The following is a 26,888-nucleotide window of genomic DNA, read 5'->3' as shown; positions in this document are numbered from 1 at the left end:
TTATTTCTGATTTCACTAAGTTCATCTTTTAAAAAAAATTCTTCCTTTAGCCCATTTCTTGATGTGCTGGTATACCCAAATGAAACAGCTGCTGCTATTGCTGTTCAGTTGCTAAGTTGTGTCCGACTCTTTGTGACCCCATGGACAGCAGCCTACCAGGCTTGTCTATCCTTCACTATCTCCTGAACCCCATAAACAGTATGAAAAATGAAACAGCACAGAGCATAATTTGTCTTTTCTGCTATGCTGACAATACCCATCTGTGTTACAAGATGAAGTAGGTTACCAGAAAGAAGTACGCCAAGTACCATGTTGATTGCATTAAATCCAATGTTTCTAATATTCATAAAAACCCAATGAGGGAGATAGTACCATTTTACATGCCCAGAAACTAAAGTACAGAGAGGTTAAACAATTTGCTCAGGTTCACAAAGATGTGAGGACACATCTGTAATCAATCTACAAATCAACTCCTGGTTGATCATGACCAACCAACTATGATCTAACTGATTTTGCTCTACAGACATAATCTGTGCTAATCTTTCAAAACCAATTATTCAAAGAGGCCAAATACATTTTTATTAATTTGGAACAGGTAATTTGTTCACCCAGAAAAAAAAAACAAAGAAAACTCTTCCTTGAAATACGAGCTATCGTTCTGCCTCCACTAGTTATCTAGATTAGCCAATCACTTACTCAGATCTAAATTGGCATACCCTGTGCCCACCGTGGCCAACAACCATGGCTTACCAAATTAGGTTAACAACATAAAAAGATATACTTACGTGTCACCATCTGCATCCTTTGAAAGAAACTGGTCTTGGGAGATATTTGCCAATTTGTTTTCTTCCTGCTCTACTTGCCACTGAAAAAATGATTTCCCTAACTGTGTGGTGCTCATTGGATTTCCGCCAAGGTTCGGGAAGGGCAGCGGTGTGCTTAAAGGGGTAGAGCTTGCATCTGGCCTTGCCAGGGCCTCACAGGTATCTGGTGGCATCAGGTTGAAGTTCTGTAGGTGGGTGTCAATTTGCTGCTGAACACTGGGAGCAGTCTGAGCGGGAACAGCAATATTCTCAGATTGCCGGGGATCACTTAAAAGGGGTGCAAAACTCTGGTCCGGGCAGAACTGTGGTTCTCGACCAAACAAGTGTGGCTCATAGCTGGGGGACTGGGAAGTTCTGGAATAAGGGCTGTATTCCAGGGCTGGATTGTGGGTGTAGTGCTGTGGCGGCGGCTGCATGCTCTGATTCTGTGGTGAATACTGGTACATGGAAGCCTGATCCATCATGTGTGGGGAGCTGCTGACTTGGAAGGGCTGGTATTTCTGAGGTGGAGAGAAGACCTGCCCTCTGTGGAGGTCCTGACACTGCTCGTGGGGGGAGCCCTGAGGGACCTCCCCAGGGCTCATCCAGCTAACTTGGACAGTGTTCAGGGAAACCGGGCTGCATTCATTCTTAATGTTGATAATGTTCTGAAGCAGATCGGCACAGCTGTCCTGTTTGGATTCATTGTGATGGACATCTTCCATGCTCTCCGCGGGTGTGGGTGTTTGAGGCGGTGTCTGGAAAGGAAGAAAAAGGAAGTTGCACATTCTCTTCCAAAATTATTCTAAAAGTAATTTCTGAAGGGTATTCAGAGGAAAATAGTGAGATACATACCAAAAACTGGGTATGTAATAAAGCTGATCTTTTGCAAGCTGGTCCATCAGACAGTGAATCAGAGCCTTTCCTTTTCCCACTATATGATACTGTGTTCTTCAATTCTATACCCGAGAAAGGAAAATGGAATCTGAGATCATTTTACTTCACAAAATTTTACCCCTAATTACAGTGCACTATTTTACCCTAGAGCCCCCATAATATTATAAATAGAGGTAACCCTTACCTGTGAATTGCTCTCTGTTCACACTTTGTGTCTATAAGGAAAAAAAAGTTTCCAATTTAGTGTGTGATAAATGGTTTCCTGATTAACATATATCAATAAACATATCTCTACCATTCTTTGTAGTTTGCATGAACATATGATATACCATTCTAACAGTATTTATTTTCTATGTTAGTTTCCATCCTACCTTACAACTTCCCCCATTTGCATTTTCACCTAGTTCAACTTGGGTCAAGGTAAAATTAATAAGGCAACTTGAGTTTTTCCTTTCTAATCAAAATGTTCCATTTAACTGAACCACATTAATTTCCTTGCCCCCAACTTGCCTTCGTTTACTCATTCATTAAATTTCTCTTGCACAGCTGCCAAGTGCCCAGCACTGGGCCCAGCAACAGGAATCTAGCACACAGCAGGACAAATATGCTCTCTGTCCTTTGTACTCTGTGGTCTATGAAAGTAATAACCCTAACAGACTAACCTCCCTGCCACCCAACCCAAAACAAATAAGTTAAGTGCCACCTTAAAATCATCGACAGCTTGTCCGGAAGCCTTCTGTTTATGACTTCGGATGTGCAATAGGAGTTCCTTCACCGAGTTCTTCACACGAACACCTTGAAAGGGTCCTCTCTGCTGCCTTACAACTCCCATATGGGGCTCAACTGTTCAAAAACAAAAAACAAAAACATATCCCAAGTGAGTGTCTTCAAAGACATGAATATTACTAACTTCAAAAGCACAGCTGTCCAACGTGATAAAGTTCGCAACTGACAGACCACAAAGTCTCTTCAGCTCACCCAGGCCGATGACCTTGCACGTCAGTCCCCAGCCCTGCTTAAGGAGTCTACCTTGCCTGATACCTTTCCCCACCAGGAACCCTAAGGAAGTAAAGCTCATAAAAATGTCATTTCAGGGAGCCCCAGAAACAAGCAACAAACCCCAATTAGTTCTCTCTCAGCCCTAAATACGGCATGAGAGAGGACTGCAGATTTTGCAATCCTGACTCTCATAAATCTGTAATTATTCTAGATTTTTTAAAAACCTGGGAGAGCAATGGCTAAATGATGAATTTTTAGCTTTCTAAACCAAAGGGTTTCTGTCCACACAGAAATTGTAAAGTCTATCAATTCCACTCACCGAAGAAGGCACAAAACAACGTACCAAAGCCTAACAATTAATAATGTCTTAGTTTATTATTTCCCCCAGTCAAGCTATGCCGAGAAAGCTGCTTTAAATTCACTAAGCTTAAACACATTTCCACACTACACACACAGGATTTCCCCTCACTGACTGTTTACGGAATTGCTCACATAGGCCTTCTAAGTAAAAAGGAAATAATCTCATTTCATATTTAAGCTTTAAAATACACTTTAAAACCTAGTACATGAGTACAGCATTCCCCTCTGACCACTACCATGTCACAACCTCTTGGGATGAGTTGAACACAGAGTAAACACACACAGTCAGGAAATGAATAATTCAGCAATTCCATTGAGAGTAGGAAAAAATAAGATGGGACAAAAACCAAGGCATAATTTAAATATATATATATATATAAAATCAAACATATGAGAAACAGCTCAATGATAGAGCAAATTAAACAGCTAGTTTTACGTTTAAGTCTAGACATATCTTGCCGGAATCTAACACGGCATCTCTCTGGAATGACAGCAGTTAATAATTCAACGTCACAAGGAGAAAAATTCAGTTTCAGAAATCCCCTATGGTAAACCAAAGAACTAGTAAAATAGTTTCAGCCAGATGAAGGCCAAATGAGGAGGGAGTAAAAAAGGTTTAGATAAACACAACATTTTGGCATTTACTGCACACTCAAAATACAGAAAGCGTTTATAGAGTCCAGCGGTTTGAATCACTTTTTTAAATGAAAATGACAAATCACACTTTAAAACACAACCAAAACAGGAATGGCTAGCAGTGGGGAACACCTGAAAGAGAACGTTCTTTAAAATCATGTTGATTACATTTTCCAAAATGTGAGATTATCTAGACGTTCTTTGGTTTACCCACAGTGGCATCCTGTTTTCCCCCAAATTATGCAACTCCGTTCATTAAGAAAAGAAACTAACAATTCACAGCGGTAGACCGGAAACATTACGCCTTTCTCTGCTACATACAGCCCAAACCACTCTAAAGCACAGAAAACAAAAACAAGACCGCAGAAATTCGGGGCAGACTTCGGAAAATCAAACTCAAGGTATACGTTGGTTTTCAGTCCAGCTTCATCTCACATCTTGATAATATCCGTTTCTTTTCTTTATAAAGTCCTTCTACGTAAAAATTTTCACAAATACGTACTTAGGAAGAAATAAAGCATGACCTTCAACCTTGTACTCAAACCTTTATCGCCCGCTACAGCCTTTCACTAAAACAGACACGAGAAAAGGTACACCTGCATCGGCTCCAAAACCTCGCCATAGTATGTGGATTATAGCTTAATAAAGGCGTTTTTTAAAAGAAGAAAACGAAGAGAAAAGCCAGCGTGGTCCATTTCTCCCCCCTCCACCCCCATATCAGAGCAGTGTGTTTCCAGCTAACAGGCCAGCCGATGGCACCCGGATTTCACAGACGGTCAACGGGCATCGAGTGATATTAAACGCCCAGCACAGGGCAAGGCATCCGTCGTGGCCTAATAATGACTACCAGTGTGATTATGTACCGCCACTAAGGCAGGAGCAGAATCCCCCTAAAATCTGGCCGAAGTACTTCACATCTGGGCAGCCCAGACCACCCCCCTCCCTGAGCGTGGGCCGACGGGAGTCCGGGGGTCCGAGGGTCGCCCCGCTGGGGCCGGTGGGTACCTTGCAGCCGCTCAGCACGGGCGCCGCCTCTCGGCCGGGACTCGACCGCCCCGCAGGAGGACACGGACGAGGCGGAGGAGAAGTCGGAGGAGTCGGAGCCGGGTGAGCCTGGCGCCGAGGGCCCAGACGCCGAGCAGCCCCCGTCGCAGGCGCCGGGGGCGGCGGCGGGCGGCGACGCGCCATAGAAGTAGGCCAGGTTGAGCGGGCTGGTCATGAGGCCGCAGTCGCCGGCCGCGTCCAGCAGCCCCTCTCCGCCGCGGCTGTCGTCCAGCAGCTTGTCCACGATCATGCTCCCAGGCTCGGCGCTCGGGGACCCCAGACAGCTGTGCCCCCGGCTCGCTGCGCGCGGCTGCCTCCCGGTTGTGGCTATTGTACTAGCTCTGACGGGCTCAGGGTATTGGCGGGAGGACGGCGCGGGCACGAGCGCGGACCCGGAGTGCCCGACTTTTTAACCGGCGTTCGAGACCAGGGGCGGAGAGAAGGGGCCACCGCCTCGCCGGCCTCCCCCGCGCCCTGCTTGGGCCATTGGCGGCGTCGGGACCGCCTCCTGGCCCCTCCTCCGGATGCGCCCGGTTTCCAGTAAAATGTACAGGATGAAGCAATGTGTGCCCTCCGCCCTCGCCCCGCCCGCCCCGCCCCGCCCAGACCGGCCGGTTGTTTTCCTGCCCTTCACCTAGAAACCCAGACGGAGGGCGGCCTCCTGGCTTTCGGCCCTCGTCCCCTGCCCTGGGACCCCCGCTCCGGCCTCCCGCCGAAAGATGCCCGAACCGGCTCTGCCTCGGCGCGCCCCCAGCCCGGCCTCGGCGCCGGGGAAGAGGGCGCGCGGCGTGGGCTTGGCCCGCAAAGTGGGGCCAAGAGGCAGGAGGCGGCGGTGGGAACTGGTCGGCCCGGTTCCGCGGAGTAGGAAGTGCTGGAAGATCCGCGCCACGCAGCCCTCCCGCCGCCCAGTGCCCGACTCCTCGCCAACCCCAACCCCGGCGTCTCCGGGAGGTTCATACGGGCCAGTCTCTGCTCAACTTAGTAAGAGTTTGCCAACATGGCTTTTGGCCGGGTCTCAAATCCTAAACTGAAAGAGATGTTGAAGCCATTTTTCTGTCGTCAAATTATAATCTGGGCAACATTTTTGGTGCCGACTGGAAATAAAAAGCATTGGCCTACACCCCTGAATCCTTGAACATTGAAACAAAGACGTCTTAGCAGAGTGATAAATATACATGCATGTATGTGTCTGTATTTACGTTTATGTCTGTATTTACGTTTATGCTGCGTAAGTGTCCACCGTGTCGGATAAATACAGGAACTTTGCTCTTTCCTGTCTTAAAATATCAATGGAGTCACACAGCGGTTTGTGTGCCGTGCTTAGTCACTCAGTCGTGGCTGACTCTGGGACTCTATGGACTGCAGCCCACCATGCTCCTCTGTCCATGGGGATTCCCCAGGCAAGAATGCTGGAGTGGGTAGCCGTTCCCTTCTCTAGTGGCTCTTCCCAACCCAGGGATCAAACCCAGGTCTCCCTCATTACAGGTGGATTCTTTACCAACTGAGCCACCCAGGAAGCCCAAGAATACTGGAGTGGGTAACCTATTCCTCCTCCAGGGGAATCTACCCAACCCAGGAACTGAACCCAGGTCTCCCGCATTGTAGGCAGACTCTGTACCGACTGAGCCACCAGGGAAGCCCAATTTTTTTTTTTAATTGAAGTCCCAATTACTTGCTAAAACCTTGGCTAGGCGTTAGTGGGAACAAAAGATTAATGATTGTGTCTGTCCTTTCAAGTACATTATAATCCTGAAAGAATGATAAGGTAAGTACACACTATATTAAAAGAAACCGATTATGATTAAATATCATGAGGGATACAAAGTTCAGTTCAGTGAGTATCCTAAAAAGAAAGACAATATCTAGTGAAGGGAAAAGTGAGGTCATCAGGAAAATCTTTGCAAAGAAGGTAACATCTGAGATAGACCCCCCAAAATGAGTGAGATTTCAACTCACAGCATTTCTTGGAAGAGGGAACAACATGAGCAAAGAATTAAGAAAAGTAGTCAGATGAAGAGAAGGGTCCCTTTTAGGATAGTCAAGGGAAGATCATAACACAATGTAAAAGGTAACTTGGTGCCTTTGGGTGGTGCACCTTCAGTGACACTAGGTCTTTATTGAACAAACATTGAGTGAACATGAAAGAATTTGGGGCGGGCAAAATTAATCCAGAAGCAGGTCAGAGGAGGTGAGATTCAGGGGCCCAGAGGCTATTAGAAATCGTTGTAATGGCCCAAGAGAGAACCGGCCTGACCCTGGAGCAGAAGCAGTGAGAAAGAAGAAAGTAGATGGAAAGAAAACAGAGCAAGGCAGCATTACTAGGGCAGAAGGCACAGGTTGGACCTATTTGGAGATGGGCAGCAATGAAGGGGTCCCCAGTCAGGCTATGGTTTGGGGCCAGATGACCATGTGAATAGGGATGCCAGCTTCAGATCACAGGGAAATCAGGGAAAGTAGGATGTTAGGGTCCCAGGAGGAAGAAGTGAGTGAGGCAGGGGAGGAGGGAGACGTTGAGCTTGAATTGTTGAGCTCAATTGTTGAATTGTTGTAAGACCTGGTGGGGGCTCCAAAGTAAACATTTCCTTGTTTCTCAGGGATGTTGCATTGTCCCAGGAACTTCTTTTTGTTTTTTTTTTCTTTAAATAATTAGTATGTTTATTTTTAAGAACAAATAGACAATATGGACTTTTTAAAAAAATAATAATTCACAATTAAAACAATCATACAGTGTTGGAGCATGATGGTATTTTTAACTATACTCTGTAGCCAAATTGGTAAACTGTTCAGCCCAGGGTTATATTCTCAGTTTGCACAATTAGAATGAAACCAGTTTTCTCTATTCTCTTACTACTCTTTCAACAGTCACTGCTAATAAAGATGGCAGCCATCATTTAAATACATATCATTAGGTAAAGAACATAAATGTCAATAAAACATTTTCTATTAAGTAGCAGGCTGATGGCACCATAAAAAAACGAAAATTTTTCAAGTTGTTAAATATAGTCAAAGTCATAATGGAGTACATTAATATTGTTTGGCATTCTCTCAGTATTCCTTTTTTTTAATATAAATTTATTTTAATTGGAGGCTAATTACTTTACAGTTTTGTATTGGTTTTGCCATACATCGACATGAATCCACCACGGGTGCAAACGTGTTCCCCATCCTGAACCCCCCTCCCACCTCCCTCCCCATCTCATCCCTCTGGGTCATCCTAGTGCACCAGCCCTGAGCATCCTGTATCATGCATCAAACCTGGACTGGCGATTTGTTTCACATATGATATTATACAAGTTTCAATGCCATTCTCCCAAATCATCCCCCCCTCTCCCTCTCCCACAGAAAGACTGTTCTATACATCTGTATCTCTTTTGCTGTCTCGCATACAGGGTTGTCGTTACCATCTTTCTAAATTCCATATATATGTGTTACTATAATGTATTGGGGTTTTTCTTTCTGGCTTTCTTCACTCTGTATAATAGGCTCCAGTTTCATCCACCTCATTAGAACTGATTCACATGTATACTTTTTAATGGATGAGGAACTTCTTGCTGCCTTTCTCTCCTGCCAATTTTGGGGTTTTGGTAAATTTTTTAAAAAATCAAAAGGAAACAACTCCCTTGATGTAGCTGCAGAAAATACAAGGGTCCAGTAACTGCAGTTCCTCAGAAACCAAAATTACTTAAAAGATGTTCCAAATGAGATATTAGACTTTCTCAATAAAATGTTTCCTTTTTTTTTCCTTCCAACTAAAATTTTATGTATGATAAAGGCCATAAATGGCCATCCAAATAAATTCATGGCAATTTTTTTTCTACAAAGTTGTTTCTCCCCTTGAAATTATTTCCCATTTCACTTGGTATATAAAAATTCAAGCTTCAAAATCATGGCCTCTGGGGAAATTAATATAGATACATATGGTCAGTAGACTAATGTTTCAAAATAAATGTTCAAAGTTTTCTATGAAATACCAAAGCAATCATACTGCTTAAAGAGACCACCATCCAGGTTCGATGCCTGGTTCAGGAGGATTCCACACACTTCAGTGCAACTAAGCCCCTGCACCACAACTGCTGAGCCCACATGCTGCAACCAATAAAGCCCGCTCCCCTAGAGCCTATGTTCCACAACAAGAGAAGCCCACGCCGGGCAACAAAGAGTAGCCCCCACTCACCACAACTAGAGAGAGCACAGACACAGCAACGAAGACCCAGTGCAGCCAAATAAATATTAATAATAAATAATAAATTTTTAAAAAAGACCACAACCTCCAATACACGATCAAGAATGGTTATTTGTTAACATCACTACAAAAATTAAATGCTTATTTAAATGTTGAACTATAAACTCAAGTTTAGTCTATTAGGTTGAGTTATATGACACTGCCACTGTTCTGATCAAATACAGTGGAACATGCACTCTGTGAAGACGGCCAACCATGATACATACAAGGACTTTCTGGGAAAGTCCACTGAGGCCAAGAGACAGAACTAACTTGCTAGCTATGTGAGTGAGCCATTCTAAAAGCAGATCCTCCAGCTCCATGTCTGGCCTTCAGATGACCACAGCACTGACCAACATCTCGAAGGTAGTCGTATGAGTAACCTCGAGTTAGAAACCCCTCTTTTAAAGCCACTCCTAGATTCCTGACCACAGAAACAGTATTTGAAAAATGAGCCCTTGAGAATTTGCCTAGTTTATACCACTCATCATAGGTGGAGAAGAGATCAAAATCTTTATCTGTCTGAGTCTGGAGCCCAATCTTTTGCTTTAGAAAGAGATATCAGAAGACATTTCCTCAAGGCTCAGATGCACTGTCTACATCTGAAGATATAGAAAAGGATGAAAATGACAGATCAGAGTTCCCTTTCTCATGGAAGGAGAAATCTATTCCAAAGCAATTGGAAGGAACTGTAAATTAAAAAAAAAAAAACAAAAAAAACCTGATGGTGCTGTCCTTTTCTTTGACTTTATAGATGTTAATAATTTACCTTATTGTGTCTTATATGATAGAGCATTCTGCATAGTAATGTGGTGCCAGTTAAGTTGTACTACTATTTTTAGAGCAGACATTCAGGGTTTTAAAAAGAGGCACTGACTTTTTAAATGTGGATGTAATAAACTTTTGAAAAGCCAAAAATTATTTGGTGCAGCTCTTCAAACCTGAAAAGAAAAAGCCAGTGAAGTATCTTATAGAGTAAGTTATTGTAACTGCACTGGCTGAATAAATGAGAGAACAATAAAGCCTGGTGGAGTTTAGCTTTCTGAGTGCCTTCTAGATGAGAAGTCAGCAAAAGAAACCATGGCACAGCCACTTTCCAATGTTACAGTAACATCAAATTAAAGATCTAGCTGTAGACTGATCCTTTTCTGTAGAACTGCATTTTTGTCTTAGAATTGGACAGATCTGCCAACTGTCTGGACTTGCTCTCTTGAATGTATTCATCAGGAATCAGCACCAGTTAATCATCAAAGATCTTTCATATAAACACATGATGACAACAAACGAGGTGCTGAGTCATTTGAAGTATACAATAATTTTTTTAATTTCATCATTTATCCTGGAACATTTGTGTTGACATTTGGACTGATAGTACAAAAGCAATGGTGGGTAAAATTAATGGTGCCTTACAACAAAATGAACTAGTCAACATCGTATTCTTCACCACTACCCATTTGCAAAGAAAAAGAAGAAAAAAAAGGAGTGGGGAGAAGCCGGTTTCACTTAAGGAGTCATAGATGAAACAATAATAAATACTAACTTTATTAAAACTTGGGCGGGAAGAGGAGAAGTGTGTGCTCTGCTTTATTTCCCACTGTTTCTCCCATGAATGTGTTTTGTACATCCAGCAGTTACTACATTTTTTAAATTTTACTTTTAAACTTATCCTCTATTTTTCCCACCTTTAAATAATTCCCTTCCCAGTAAGTTTACATGTAATTATTTGAAATTTCACATAGGAAAAACATTAAAAATAGTGTTATAACTTTTAATGCTGGGAAAAGATAAAACTAGTCAAATTAGTTTGCTTTTGTTTTTGTTTTCAGAAGACTCCTTTCATAGCAGTATTTATTTATGTAGCTCCACCAGCAAGCTATGATTATGTTTTAGGCCAGTCAGTTTAGAACAGATGCCCTGGGCTACACTGCACACTTGGCCTTGGTCACATTTGTAGCAGCTGGTGCTGCTGCTGCTGCTGCTAAGTCGCTTCAGTTGTGTCCGACTCTGTGCGACCCCATAGACGGCAGCCCACCAGGCTCCTCCATCCCTGGGATTCTCCAGGCAAGAACACTGGAGTGGGTTGCCATTTCCTTCTGGTGCAGTAGGTTATAAATATCTTTTATGGCAACACAGAGTAGTAGTAGGTTCGATATACATGACGAACAGTATTAGAGCTCAGTATTTTATGCATTTTTAGCATTTAAAAATATTTTTGCTTTAGTGTGAGGAAGGTTAGGATGGGCAAGACTGTGATAAAAATAGCTATTGCTATGACATTAGGAAAGAAAAAAAAAGACTGGGGCAGTATTCCTAAAAAAAGATAAGCCTCTTAAAGTGCTTAGCAGAAACAGTGTAGTGTTAAAATAGGACAATGATACTAAGGAGAAAATGAAAGAATGTATCAGGAGTAAACTGATAATGCATAGGGTAACTGGATTTTTATGAATTTTATGCTAGTCGTTTACATCATGTACTATGTATGTTAAATTAAAAAAAGATCATGAAAAAAAAACCGTGACCCTTGAAATACATGTATCCTTAATATATTATGACAGTTGTCCGGAAAGGCATTTGGTCTGTTAAGTTGAATGAAATGATACGACATTGCCATTGATTCTAATCAAATACTGTTTGAGTTGAGAGCTAATTAGTCACTGTTTTACATGGAACACCAATTTTTCTTGACTGACAAACAGGTTATTGAGATTCGGGTATTTGTCAGATTTTTTCTTTATGAACAAAGCAAGACTGTCAAGAAACAACTGACAGTATTTTTTCCCAGTGATAAAATTCAAGCCTTCAAATGAAAATTAGAACTTGGGAAACTTCTAACAACCTGAGCTTGAGAACTTCCCAATATTTGAAGACATTTTTGATGAGGTCAATAGTGATATGTTATTAACAAATACAATTTTTTCTGTATTACATAATGAAAGGTGACAACATTACAAAATTTGCATAACTCAATACACTAATATTTTCCAAATGAACAATGGAAGTTGTCATTACAAAACTTACAAAATCACACATGGGTAAAAGATCCATTCAAGGTGAAAGAAAGACCAATGGATATTAATTGTATCGGAGAACAAAAGGTACATAATATGGTTTCAGATTCCACATTGCATTTATCCTTTAAGGAGTTACCACTTATTTTGGTATAATATTAAAAAAGAATATCTACAATTACCTGAAATGACTATTAAAACATTTCTTCCTTTTCCAACTACATAGCTGTATGAGGAAAAATTTCTTTCTATAACTGCAGAAAGCTATGAGACTCTGTCTTCTGTAAAGTCAGACCTTAAGAGATTTACAAAACTGGAAAACAATACTGCTCTTCTGGGAATTTCCTGGTGGTCCAGTAGTTAAGAATCCACCTGCCAATGCGGGAGACATGGGTTCGATCCCCAGTCCAGGAAGATCCCACATGCCATGGGGCAACTAAGCCCCTGTGCCACCACTATTGAGCTGGTGCTCTAGAGCCCACCAGCTACAACTACTGAGCCCATGCTCTGCAACGAGAAGCCACCATAATGAGAAGCCTGTGTACTGCAGTGAAGACCCAGTACAACCAAAAGTAAAATAAATAAATCAATAATTTTTTAAAATACTATTTTTTCTAGTATAGAAATTATAGTTTTTAACATAAATTAGTAAGTAAAGGTTTTTTGTTTTATTAGTAGGATGTAGGCAATATATCATTCAAAATAACAGTTCTATATTGAACAAATAATTGTCGAACACCTGACTCTGGAACATTCCTCTCTTCTTCATCTCTATTTAAACTGGCCAAGACAGGACTTTGTCTCTCACCTGAGCCAAATGATTACCCATCTAGCCTTGTCCACCTAAAATCCATCCTCCAGACTGCCATCAGCATGCCATATACCACCCAAATCTAAACATTTCTTTATTCCACTTAAGTATGCTTCAAATGGCTCCCAGTCATCTTTAGCATTGAGTTGAGTCTTCTTAGGATGGCAGCTGTCCAAGCCCTGCCCTGATCACAAGTCTCCTCTTCCTCTTTACTTGCAGCATTCCCAAACTGAATATTTGTTGTTGTTTAGTTGCAAAGTTGTGTCCAACTCTTTTGTGACCCCCGTGGACTGTAACCCACTAGGCTCCTCTGTCTGGGATTTCCTCATGGGATTTCCCAGGCAAAAATACTGGAGTGGGTTGCCATTTCCTACCCCAGGAGATCTTCTCAACCCAAGGATTGAACCTGTGTCTCCTGCATTGGCCACTCCAGTATTCTTGCCTGGAGAATCCCATGGACAGAGGAGCTTGGCGGGCTACAGTCCATGGAGTCACAAAGAGTCAGACACAACTGAGTGTCTTACGCTCTTGCATTGGCAGGCAGATTCTTGACCACTGAGCCAACCTGGGAAGCCCCAAACTGAATATAGTCGCTCACAGATCTGGGACTTTGCTTCCTCTGTCCCTTCTGCACAAATGCTCTACTCTTCCTCACCTGGCCAACTCATACTCATCTTTGCCAACACTCAGATCAATATCCAACACCCCTGGAGCCTTCCTTGACCTTCCCTCCTTCCCACCCTCACTCTCACTCCCAGACTGGCATAAAGACCCCTATTCTGCACCCCCACGCAGAGCTACAACACAGCTCTTAAGCTGTGCTGAAGTCATCCATTTGGGTGAGTCTGTCCCTTCTGTTCCACTATAAATTCCCAGGACATGTATCCCTTGTAAGCAGCCAACAACCTGTTACACAGTACATTAATTGATTGGTAGAAACAAATGTAAGTGCTTCCAAAATTACTTTTGTGCAACATCACAGACATCAAAATAGATGCTTTGGCCCCTTCATTCTCAGCACCTGGATTACTATAAAACTATTTCAGGTATCTTCCAAATTTAAAAAACTCAGTTGTCTTAGCCCAGGATTCTTTGGTTCATATCAACTTTGTAAAGAACATAAAATGTTTTCAAACCAGATATCATATTATCTAATACAGTGATTTTTTTAATGATTTCTCTGAAAAATAGCAATGTATTATCTCTGTATCAATGTAAAACACTTTTGAACATCTCAAGAAACATCTAAATTTCTGGGTATTCAATAGATTTTTTAATGCAGAGGAATAAATTAGACCATATATTTTATATTTTCATTTATCCTTCAATATGATACTGCCTTCTAAATGGAAGGTACTTTTCTAGGCACTGGGTGCATCAAAGAGAAAGTCCTGTCTTGATGGAGCTTACATCCAGAAACATGAACATTCTATCTGGTAGTATCATATACTCAGATACTATTACTGAGATACATATACTCAGTTCTACTGAGACTCATAATACTTCCCAATAGATCACCCATAGCATCTGACATACCAGGCTATGGCCCAGAGAGCTAGAGTTATGGAGAGCCACAAGCTGCTTCCTTACAAATGACATAACACTATTTTGTGTCTTTTGGCCTGGGAAGATGAAAAAATTGGCTCTGAAGATAGTTTCCTGGATCCTGTTTGAAGCAAATTATTAACATCTGATAGCAAAGCATAGTACACCTTTATATTTCCTTTGAGGAAACTTCTCAAAGCAGGCAAATCTACCTGTCTAGTAACCTAATCATCATGAGGATGAATTAATGAAACATTTGCACATCTTGGAACACTCCTCAGTGCTGACAGAATGAATTTGGAACACCTCTAAGTACCATATGTGCAGTACACACAACTTTGCATATTATGCACTGATTGTGTCAAGGAAAAATTAATGCTGGAGTGTCTCTGGAGACATCTCTCTGGGGCTTTCTCTTACATAAAGTATATATAAAAGGTGCCATGTTCCACTTTGTCTCACAAATATTTTCTGAGCACTTACGAAGTCCATGATATAAAGTAACTCTACTGCTTTCCAGTGAGTACCCAAGGCCTGGTCTCTGATAGACGGGAAAAACAGGCTACTTGTGCAAAGCCAGGCCACACAGCTAAACATCTCAGTAAATGTAGACACCTGTAACAGAGGCTGAATCACAGCAGTGCTACAATACCCTGAGATGCCTTCCAGTCCAGCAACAGAGTGAAATTCCAGTATGTAAACTGGAAGATGAAACAAATTTGTATTCCCCTTTAACACTTTATTTCCAGAGAAATGAAATGTTTTTCCATTGAATTTGAGGAGATATTCACATGCTATAAATGTGTGTATGATTTGTGCAAAATTATCTGCTGTGTACGATGGAGTAACGTTCAGTGTTGGTCTGAAGGGCTCACCTGATATACTATAGTATCTAATAAGTAATGATCCAGACTCACATAATACAAGTGCACTCTCCTAAAATTCACCTGTAGAGTAAATTGTTCTCAGTTCATGAGGGTGTTTCCTGGTTTCTATTTATAATAATGAACTTTATCCAAAACAGACACAGAAAATAGAACTTTATCCAAAATAGAAATATAGGGTATGCTTTGTCTAAAAGGACAGAGAATTACCAGTTCTGTGGTTGCTTCTGCTTTCTCTGCCTTGTCGACAACTCAGATATTTCATTTCCACATATATGAAAGAAACCACCATCATATATAGTGGATGTAGGACTATTGTCCATTCTTGCCTGCTGTAAAGTTACTAAAATCTGAACTGCCTGAAACAGAATGATGAAGAAAGAAGTCTTCACCAAACTCCCCTTTTTCCTCTCCATTTTCCTTTTTGCTACTCTTTTCCTGCACAAATCTATAGACTCCAGACAGTAACACATAGTCCAGAATTATCCTTCCCTATACATCCTCCTACTATTAAAAAAAAAAAAAAAAAAACCTTCCATCCTCTGGGAAGTTAGCTCAGCTTTTAAGAGCAAAATACTGGACTTCCCTGGTGGCTCAGTAGAAAAGAATTGGCCTGCCAATGCAGGGCACGTGGTTTCAGTCCCTGGTCCGGGAGGATCCCACATGCCCAGGAGTAGCTGAGCCCTTGTGCAACTCCTACTGAGCCTGTGCTCTGGAGCCTGCAGCTGCTGAGCCCACATGCGGCAACTACAGAGGCTCATGTGCCCCAGAGCCCATGCTGCATGACAGGGGAGGCAACCACAATGGGAAGCCCACACTGCAGCTACAGAGTGGCCCTCCACTTTCTGCAGCTAGAGAAAAGCCCACGAGGCAACAAGGACTCATGACACCCAAAAATAAATACTTTTTTTAAAAAGAAAATGCTGATAACTGAATCACCTTGCTGTACACCTGAAACTAACAACATTGTTCATCAATGATGAAGTGAAGTGAAATTCGCTCAGTCATGTCTGACTCTTTGCGACCCCATGGACTGTAGCCTGCCAAGCTCCTCCGTCCATGGAATTCTCCAAGCAATAATACTGGAGTGGGTAGCCATTCCCTTCTTCAGGGGATCTTCCCAACCCAGGGATTGAACCCAGGTCTCCCACATTGCAAGCCAATTCTTTACCATCTGAGCCACCAATGGTACTTCAATGTAAAGTAAAAATTAAAAAAAATATACCCTGATAAACTGATTCACATTGTAATATAAATAAATAACTTTGTTTCCTTTCATGGGAATAATTACTTTTTCAAGAGAAAAAAAGATCTGAAGATAATTCAGCCCAAATAACTGAATGTTTCACAGTTGAATTTTGAAATCAGAAGTCATTAAGCAAAGAAGGCTTTTGAGAGAAGACCCTTCACTCTTCCTTTGTGTAAGGTATTGGCCCATGTGCATCTGCAAAGATGTGAAGCTAGGAAACCCCCAAACATTATTCCACTTTCTTTTAGGTAATGATTTAAACCTTCTCTTTTCCTAGAAGAAAAGGCTAAATTTGAAAGGTGAGATAATTTGAGCTTAATAATGCCTTGTTAATAGAGAAATAGGATACCATACTTCTAAGTGCTCAGTACACAGCTGTTTAATAAACATGTTGACTGGATTGATTTATACGTTGACTTATCTTTTTAAAAATTTTCATGGCCATAATCTTCTCTTCCCTTTTAAACACAGGTGACACATATCTGTCAAATTAGATTAGGGTCTTCTATGAGGAAGAATTTTATCAAGAAGAATTATACTTCTAGAACTCTTGATTCAGAATTTAAAACTTAAAGTTTGGGGGCTTTGGGGAGGGAAAGAGTTGGGGGCTTGGTTTTTTCACATACATTTATAGGGATTTATTTTGAATTTCTTTTTTTTTTTGGAGGGGGATTCTTTTTTTTTTTAATTTAATTTTATTTTTAAACTTTACATAATTGTATTAGTTTTGCCAAATATTGAAATGAATCCGCCACAGGTATACATGTGTTCCCTATCCTGAATCCTCCTCCCTCCTCCCTCCCCATACCACCCCTCTGGTATGCAACCCCCAAAATGGGGTTGCATGGCCCTTGAAAACACCTCCCCAGTGATTTTGATAGACCATTAAGGAAGAATTCCTGATTTGTTGGAGAACTATCGCTCTAAATTACTTTACCCAATAATTCTAGTGCCGTTTATACCACTCAGACTACCTAAAAAAGAGGAACTAGATTTAATAAGACTTCCCTGGTGTCTCAGATGGTAATGTGTCTGCCCACAATGCAAGAGACCTGGGTTCAATCCCTGGGTCAGGAAGATCCCCTGGAGAAGGAAGTGGCAACCCACTCCAGTTCTCTTGCCTGGAAAATCCCATGGATGGAGGAGCCTGGTAGGCTACAGTCCATGGGGTCACAAAGGACATGACTGAGCAACTTCACATCTGTATAAAATACAAGAAGATTCAGGTACCTTTGATTTATGATTTCTTAGAAAAAAGAAGTAAGCTGGACTTGGTTTAAATGCCTAGCCGACCTATATTTTATGAGACAGAATACCATAAAACAGCAGGCCTTCTGGAGAAAATTGTAGAGAAAGGCAATAGACTTAAGTTTGAACAGACTGTTGGCACCTACATAGGTACACGGAGAGATGAATCTTTAAATACAGGTGCGATGAGTAAAAGGAAAAGAGATGATGACAGAAGACTCCACAAGTAACCTTCTATAAAAATTACAGCAGAGAGAGTAGATGCAAACAGATAATCTGATAAGAGTAACCAGATTGCTGAAACACTTGGATTTTTTAAAAAAAAGTCACACCTACTTTCTCATAAAGGGATGCCACTGCAGAGAAGGGACTACATGATCATGATTTGGGGAAAGTAGAATTCAAGGATAAACACAAACAGAAACAAAACAAAAATTTAAACTATACAGTTTAAAATTAAGATTCTCAAATATATGTGCCAGTGTGTTTATTTATCTAAAGATACTTGTTAAGGAAAAATATTTTAAGGAAAGATAAAAAGACAATATTTAGCAATCTGTCATCAATTTAAATTCTATTAGACATGAAATTTAACTTAGTTATAGCTTCTTTCAGCAAATATTTATTGGGCACCTACAATGTTCTGAACCCTCTTCCAGGTACTAAGAATTCAGTCCTGGACAAAAATAGCCTATGGTCTCATGGAGCTTACATTCTACTGGAAAAGACAGACAGTAATAAAACAGCTATATAAATATAAAGGGGAATTCCCTGGCTGTCCAGTGGTTAGGACTCCAAACTTCCATTGCTGGGGGCCAGGGTTCTATCCTGGTCAGGGAACTAAGGTCCCACAAGCCATGTAGCATAACCAAAAAAGAAAAAATTGAAAAATAAGCCAGACTGTGATAATGTGCTATGAAGAAAAACACAGCAAGGCAAAGGGAGAGAGAGATGCTATTTTAGCCAAAGAGGTCCTGGAAAACTTCTGTATTATGCTCCAAATCTACGTGACAACACAGCAGTTTGAGATCTGAGAGTTCTTGTCTCCTGTCTGTTTTGAACTCTGAGCAAGCTTCCCCACTCCACAGGTCAACACTGACCTGTATTAAAAACTCTGGATTCCTAACTCCAGCTCCAACTTCATCTCTGAGTTCTAAATCCATGATGCCAAGAGTTAAATCAACAAAACTAAAACCAACCTAGCTCCCCCCGGCTCCTTTAGCCCTCACCAAGATTCTCAACAGTTTTCTGGAAACATCTAGAGGACTTAATATTTCAACTCTTTCTGCTCCTTCATTCCACTGTAAAAAAAAAAAAAAAGTACCAAAAGTTCATTCTCCAAATATTCCCCACATGTCCTATAGTCCTCATTCTCACAAGTATCACATTGAACAGCAGCTGGAAATTTGTCTGGGAAAGCCCTGTTCAACCACAATTGGACCCCATGACCTCACACATCAAAACCAAATCCCTAGGCCTGGTTTTCATCCCCTTCAAAATCCAGCTGCATCAGATCTGTTATGGGCTGAATTATGTACTCCCCAAATTCTTATGCTGAAGGCCCCACCCCAGGACCTCAGAGTGTGATTGTATTTGGAGATAAGGGCCTTTAAAGGGATAATTAAGTTAAAATGAAGCCATTAGGATGTGCCTTAATCCAATTTGACTGAAGTCCTTGTTAAAAGAGAAAGAGACACCACGGACGTGTGTGCAGAGGAAAGGCCATACATGCACACATGAGAAGGCAGCCATCTGCCAGCCAAGGGGAGAGGCTTCAGGAGAAACCCGCTGGCATGTTGATCTTGGACTTCTAGCTTCCAGAACTGTGAGCAAATGAACTTCTGTTATTTAAACTGCCCAGGATGTAGTATTGTTACGGCAGCCCGAGCAGACTAATGTACACTATCTGTTCACATATCTGTCTACTACTCAACATGCAGTCCTTACAAATGATGCTGGAAAACAGCACACTAATTCATCCCAGACTTTTATCCAAGCTAGAATTCTTGCCTGTGATATTCTTCACCCCTTGCTTAAAAGCACAAGTCAAACAAACCTGCTTCAAGTCAAATCCCAGCTTCATTTACCTAATAGCCACGAAGCTTTAATTAACTTCTCTATGACTCTGTTTTCTCATCCATAAAATGGGTACATCCCTGAATTCAGCCAGCAGGTAGGTTAAATGAGGTAGTATACACGACATGCCTAGCACAACTCTTGGCACATAGCATACATTCAATTGTGATAGTTGTAGTTGATACCCATTTTTCAAAGCTCCAAGGCTCCACTGATTGGTTATCATTCAATCAATGATAGGCTGGTGGCCTGTTTGTACCACTGGCACAACTTGAAGAGAATATGGAGGAGGAGACTCATGGAGTCAAACTTGGAGCCCTAGCCTAGAGGACAGGATGCCACCTGAGAACATCAGAGTGAATGTTCTCCTGCCGCTGCATGTCACCCCATATCTGCAATCTGATCAGGGCAGTCTCGGAGCCCTCCCCTTCCAGTAAAATGTCAAGAAGGGGTTTCAAAATTAATTTACACTAAGATATAAACAGTTACCTTTCTTAAAAGGCTTTCTTAAAAAGGCTATCTTTCATTTTAAGAAAGCTCTCCCACAAGATGAATGACATGAAACCCAGATAATTGACAAACATATAAGTGAGGAATGGGATGAAGACCGCATGTTCTTTAGCAAATATTGTCACACATTCTACCTCCTTCTGCTACAAACATTTTGGCTGCAATCTGGGGCCATCCCTAGATTTTGACATTAGGTATATCAGCATCTGCCATCCTTCAGATAGTTCTAGTTCCTCTGTCCTGCCACTAGAGATGCCAAGGGTAAATTCAACAGCCTTGCCTAGGGCTCATTTTCCATATCTCCAACCCTTGTCTTCCACCCCTAATTAAATCCACCTCCTTTACCCTGGACAGAGGTATAAAATAGCAAGTTCTTACAGCCTTCAAAATAGTTTTTCACAGGTTAGAAAACAAATAATTATTTCATTTTTCTTTCCATTCTGGTTTATTTGTTCAACCAAAATTCATGGAGTGCCTGCACACATATGCTGCAGAGGTGAGAGAAGGAGATAGAAGAAAGGAAAGGAGAATGAAAATCCAAACTCCTGTAATTCCTACCCTCAGTTGGGTTAGTCTCCATTCACATCTGTAGATTGCCTTTGTAGCTCTGATCCTTTTAAATCTCCCACAAGCCTCCCGAGGTTTCTTTTAAACATAGGATTCCACTCAAGTGGTCCACATTTGCAAAAAGATCTGATCCATGTGTATTAACTCCCCAGCCATGCACTTGCTTGTAAGCCCACACACTGTAATGTGTGAACATGCAAGGGTGAGTGTGTTGGACAGGTTGATGTAATAGTCATGGTGCTGAATTATTCTGAAGATTATTTACTCTGAACTTCATATCCCTTTCTGTCATATTCACTGCACTTGGCCAAACACCGCACATGAGTTAAAAAGCATCCTGGTACTGCTGCTATAGAAAATGGTCATATTAAACAGAATTAGCATATGATCCAGTAATCCCACTTCTGGGTATGCACCCAAAATAATTGAAAGCAGAGACTAAAAACAGATTATGATGACCTAAATGGGAAGGAAATACAAGGAAGAGGCGATATATATGTCCATGTGACTGATTCACTTTTCTGTACAATAGAAACTAACACACATTGTAAAACAATTGTACTCCACACTTTTAAAAAATGCAGAATTACAAGCTTCACTCCAGACCTCCTGAAACAGAATCTATAGTTCAGTGAGATTGCCAGGTAATTCTTACACACCATTAAAGTTTAAGAAACACTGCCTTAAAAGACAGGTATTGAAATTCTTCCTCCATTAATCACAGCATTTTATTTTTTAACCATCCAAGTATATTCATTTATTACTCCACTCATCCTATACTTATAGCTTCCCAGGTAGCACTAGTGGTAAAGAACCCCCCTGCCAATGCAGGAGACATAAGAGATGCAGGTTTGATCCCTGGTTCAGGAAGATCCCTTGGAGGAGGGCATGGCAACCCACAACAGTATTCTTGCCTGGGGAATCCCATGGACAGAGGAGGGCTACAGTCCTGGTGGGCTACAGTCCAAAGAGTTGCAAAGAATAGGACACAACTGAAGCAACTCAGCATGCAACCAAGCATCCTATACTGTGGACCCTATAGAAAAAGCAAACTCGAAAAGAATCAGGCAAAAAAATTAAAAAAGAAAAAATAGATAAAAAGCATGGAATTTTCCATCCTGGGGGCTACCCCCACATACAAAGAAGTCAGTTCAGGTAGTTAACTCACTCTGTGATAGCAGGGATGGTAGAGAGCAGGTGAATGGATCTGCCAGGTGCCTGCAGCTTCTGTCTTCAGAAGCAGCAGCAGAGGGCCCTTCACCAGAAGTATGACTAGCTTGACTAGTATGACTAGTATCCAGGCCTTAGCTTTCCATCAGGGCAGGAAGCATCCTGAGAGGAGCAACGTGAACAAGCAGCTGGATTCCACTTCCTTTACAGTTCCAGCTGTTGTGTCCAAAAACGGCTCAATAAGTAAGATGCTGCCTCTCTCCAAAGTGTAGTCCAACCACTTCCATCAGTTCCACCCTTTTGCTTTGCTCTTTGAGGTCTGAAAGATTTTCCTGTGGTCTTCTTAAAACATAAAGGGTCATGGCGGTTATCAACTACCATAACTAATGAGCAGTTCGATCTGAACAGGGAGTGGATGGCAGCCAGGTATGAGTGAAGGAAAAGGAGGGACCCTTGGAAGTCAGGACTCTGGAAAGAGGTTGATGTCTTTCCATTGTTCCTCCGCTAATATCCCAGTGGCCTGGTGCATTGGCTGTGGGGACAAGGTCTCTCAGATTTAACTCAAGCTCTGCCATTTAGGATCTGGGTGACCCTGAATCCATGATCCATCCCTCTGAGCCTCACTTTCTTGCCTATAAAATAAGGCTACTGATGCTACCTCAGATGCCATTGTGATAGCTGAATGAGACCTTGTTGGTCATCTCCCTAAATGAGTGTTTAATAAATGTTAATTCCCTATCCATGAACTTTCCCCAAGAAGCAGTAAAATACTTCCATTCACTTAGTTTGGAAGGAAAGTGTTTTACCTCATAGTCTGTCTCAAATTAAAGGAACAGGAAGTGCTTTAATCAGAAACCACGTATGCTAGCTCTAATGACGGGCTTCACCAAAACTGTATGGAGCATGGTACTCTCTGAGTCTGTGAGATTACATAACCCCGAAACTGCCAGTCATCAGAGAGCTGAATTCCCCTCTTAGATGTATGCATGAGTCCTCCTCTTGTGGAAAATAGTGGAAATTCAAATTGGTTAAAAAGATGCTGAACCACCAAAAAAAAAAAAAAATTCTTAGTTCACAAGAAATCACAGTAAAACGCCTAAAAAGTTCATAATAACTTTGAGGCAAGTTCAAAAATCCAAGAATCACAGAAACTTTAGAAAACATCCCACTGCCCACTTTGACTACATCAGTCAAGACCCAGGTAACATCTGGAATGAGGATTATCCACCTTTCTCACCATCAGGAGTTCAGCATCAGGCCAAGAAAGCCAAAAGGTGAAGCCAGCCTCCTGATCTTCCTGTTAACCTGGGGAGAAAATCAAGAGGCCACCAGATCAGTGTCAGCTTAGAGCCAAAGGGAAATGGCTTTCTCAGGAGCAGTTCACCCTGGATCCCAGAATCATTAGAAAATCTTCCCTCTCAGCAGGGCTCTCCGCAGGTCTTTAACATCTGAGAGGACTTTTTTTTTTGTTTCTGGACTCCTTTCAGTACAAAACAGAATGATAGAGGCTTGCCTCAATGAGGAAAGGTCAGAAGTTGGACCACTAACTTGTGCTGAGCATGGTCATCACCTCCCTGCAAGGACGGATAGTGCTGATCGCTGACCATGATGTTTTGCTGTGCACCCACGTCTTTTTTTCCCTTTTTCCGCTGTGTTGCGCACCTTGAGGGAATCTCAGTTCCTCCACCAGGAATTTAATTGAGGCTCCCCCCCCCCCCACCCCCTGGCATTAAAAGCCTGGAATCCTAACCACTAGGCCACCAGGGAACCCCTGTGGGCCCACTTCTTGTGCTAACTCTTCCCAGACTGTCTCTTCTATAGCATCTGTACCCTGTACCCTAACCAACTGTGTCTTTAGCCAAAGCAAATGATATTATAACGAGGGGGTGGGGAGGTGTGGACCAGACACCGTGCTCTGAAGCCAAATAAAAAGACTTTAGGGTCATCTGAACATTTAGATGATCTGTGTGGCTGATCTCCTCTATCAAGGATTGTGGCTGCTGCTGCTGCTGCTAAGTCGCTTCAGTTGTGTCGGACTCTGCGACCCCATAGACAGACGGGAGCCCATCAGGCTCCACCGTCCCTGGGATTCTCCAGGCAAGAACACTGGAGCAGGTTGCCATTTCCTTCTCCAATGCATGAAAGTGAAAAGTGAAAGTGAAGTCATTCAGTTGTATCCGACTCTTATCGACCTCATGGACTGCAGCCTACCAGGCTCCTCCGTCCATGGGATTTTCCAGGCAAGAGTACTGGAGTGGGGTGCCATTGCCTTCTCCGCAAGGATTGTGGAGGGTGGTGAATAAGCCTCGGAAATTTTTCTCTCCTTCTACTGTCTAAACAACTTACTGACAAGAGAGGCAAAAAAAAAAAAAAACACCCCAAAACAAAAATTTATCCCACCTGATCACTAATGTATTTCTTTAGATGCCAGATTTAAAGTGAGGGAATATATATTACCAAGTGCTTAAAATTTATGTAATAAATGTCGTCCTCTGAGACACCCCACCTCATGATGGCCAGCCAGTTCACTAATACTCATGGAGAGACTTTCAATCCATCCTACCTAGAAATTCATTTTTATTCATACAAAATCCCAGAGTGTAATAGATTTGAAGGAACCACCAAGTTATCAAACTTCAAGGTTTCCTTCATTCATAAAATTGGTAATGCGTGTCTTTCATTTTACAAAGGTAACTTAAGAATTACAAACTATACAACATTTTGACCTATTCAGAAAAATCTTTCCATAAAGATATAGCTCTATGCCTACCCTTGGTGAGAAATATACCACTAAACCCACACTCAAACCTCCTGGGAGACTGCTACCCAGGAGTATCATAGTTGTACTTCACTGGCTAACTAAATGTTTGTACATTAGTTTTATGATACTTTCATCACCCATTCTATCCACCTCCTCCATCAGCATCTTAGTCTTTCCTGGCTTCAAAAAGAACAGACATAATTCATAGTCATCACCAAACTAAAAAGACATCCCAGATTGTCCTTCCCCAAAATACCTGCCCCCTAATATTTTGCCCCCAAACAAGTATCAGAAAGTGACTCCAAAGTAAAGAATCTGGATATGGGAAAAAGAAAAAAAAAAATCATCATTTAAGAGACTTTTTCATACTAAATATCAAATAATAAAAATATACCTTTGTGTTTGAAGAGTCAAGTCATACAAATACGTAAAGGCAAATCAACTGTTTCCAGCTGTAATCAGCGATAATAACCCAAGTACGTGAGAGCATGAGAAAGATGATCAGTTTCCTTTTGAGGTTACATGATAAGCAGCAGCAGCAGCAGTTAAGCAGCCTTTTTCTCTAAGAACTCGGTGTCTGACCTCTTGGCTGGAGGAGGCCAGCCCCTCTCCTGGCCCCCTTTATAGCGTTGGCTTGCTGCTCACTGCTCTAGAAAGGGATGGGGGCGGGGGAAGCTAAGGAACAGTTTTCTAAAATACAGAACACGGTCAAACTCTCATTCGAAAGGGGCTGCGTGGGCACAGAGGAGGGGCAGAGGAGGCAGGAAGGGAGCAGCAAGGACTCAGTTCGTGGACTTTTTTTCTGCACCCTGGAAATTCCCAGGCCAGAAAGGTACTGACCCAAGTCACGGACATTCCCCTCAAGGGCAGGCTCCAAGACCTGGACTGGAACTGCGCAGAGGAATCAGGAACAGATTTATGAATAAAACGTTTTTCTTGGGGATGCCTTTTGAAAATGTCTCAGTGAAGTTACAGCCAGGCATTAGAGTTACCTCCTTAAATCCACCTTCTCTTTTTCTTTGGCTTTTTCTGAACAGCCCCCTAAATGGGTCGGGGCAGGGAGGGGGGAAACGGGGGTGCTTTCTACAACCGAGCCCTTCAAACACAGCAGTCAGAAAGCAGTGTCCCTATTGTGTGCCTTAATTGACAAACTAAAGGACAAGGAATCAGATGTAAGTAAAACAGAGTTCCTCTAACACAAAAATTTTCATGTGGAATGAATTTAAACAATGAACTATTAGGCAACTCTGAAAGGATTTCTTCTAGGACGTTTGGTTTCACTGTGGCTTTTTTTCTTTAGGGATACTTTCTACTGTCATCTCTGTATTGCCACCCCACACCCACCCCGCAGTGTTACAATCCAGCTTTAGAATCAGACAGGAAATGTCTGGTTCTCCAACAGGATATGGGAATCTAGACCTAAACTCCAGAAGGTCTTCAAAGCTTTAAGACAGCAGAGCTTGAAAGAAGCTGACTTCCTCTCATCTCAGGAAGAATGTGTGAGTGTGTGTGTGTTTGAGTGTGTGGACACGAGCACACTTAGTTGCTCAGCCGTGTCAGACTCTTTTGTGACCCCATGGACTTTAGCTCTCCAGGTTCCTCTGTCCATGCGATTTCCCAGGCAAGAATACTGGTGTGGGTTGCCATTTCCTCCTCCAGGCGATCTTTCCCCCTCAAGGATCCAACTGTCTCCTGCATCAGCAAGGGGGATTCTTTACCACTGAGAATAAAAAGCAAAATATAACACACTTAAGTTCACACTTTCTTTAAAAAGTTAAACTGTAAGTGCACTTTTGAGACAAAGTGAAACTGAAGTGTATTTTGTGCCCTTGTACCTTCTGTATCCCCCAAACCGCTGCCCTGGACCATCCTCTTGTTTTCTACCACCCCCCACCTCTCCCAGGGTTCCTACGCACCCCTTGCACTCTGGAACTGCAGTTTCACTTTCAAAGAGAAAAAAAGCACCTTCCATATCTTAGTCATTTATTGCACACTGAGCAGTCAGACAAAAGCACTCCACTGTAGGCATAAACCCTGGAGAGAATACTGCTAACATAAAAGAAAGAATACACTTAAAAGTGGATTTATGGCATGAGCA

General features: G+C 42.0%; 1 protein-coding gene across 2 annotated transcripts in view; it reads right to left on the bottom strand.

The window, feature by feature from the left end:
* The window catches only part of NFKBIZ (NFKB inhibitor zeta), a 31,371-nt gene extending 6,000 nt beyond the window's left edge, over positions 1-25,371 (bottom strand). Inside the window, exons 1-6 of one of the 2 annotated variants that reach the window (XM_061427042.1) lie at positions 25,185-25,371; positions 23,267-23,334; positions 2,404-2,543; positions 1,885-1,915; positions 1,659-1,762; positions 786-1,561 (exon numbers count right to left, since the gene is read on the bottom strand). In XM_061427042.1, the coding sequence (XP_061283026.1) occupies positions 786-1,561; positions 1,659-1,762; positions 1,885-1,915; positions 2,404-2,532 (1,040 nt within the window). In that variant the 5' untranslated portion in view covers positions 2,533-2,543; positions 23,267-23,334; positions 25,185-25,371. Of the gene's footprint in view, positions 1-785; positions 1,562-1,658; positions 1,763-1,884; positions 1,916-2,403; positions 2,544-4,700; positions 5,228-23,266; positions 23,335-25,184 lie in introns of those variants that run through there. The other variant, XM_061427040.1, reaches the window with a different exon arrangement.
* Positions 25,372-26,888: the final 1,517 nt, after the last annotated feature.

This window comes from Bos javanicus, chromosome 1 (genome assembly GCF_032452875.1).
Source record: "Bos javanicus breed banteng chromosome 1, ARS-OSU_banteng_1.0, whole genome shotgun sequence".
NCBI classification, from domain to species: domain Eukaryota; kingdom Metazoa; phylum Chordata; class Mammalia; order Artiodactyla; family Bovidae; genus Bos; species Bos javanicus.
This window is presented reverse-complemented; position numbering and strand designations above follow the sequence as displayed.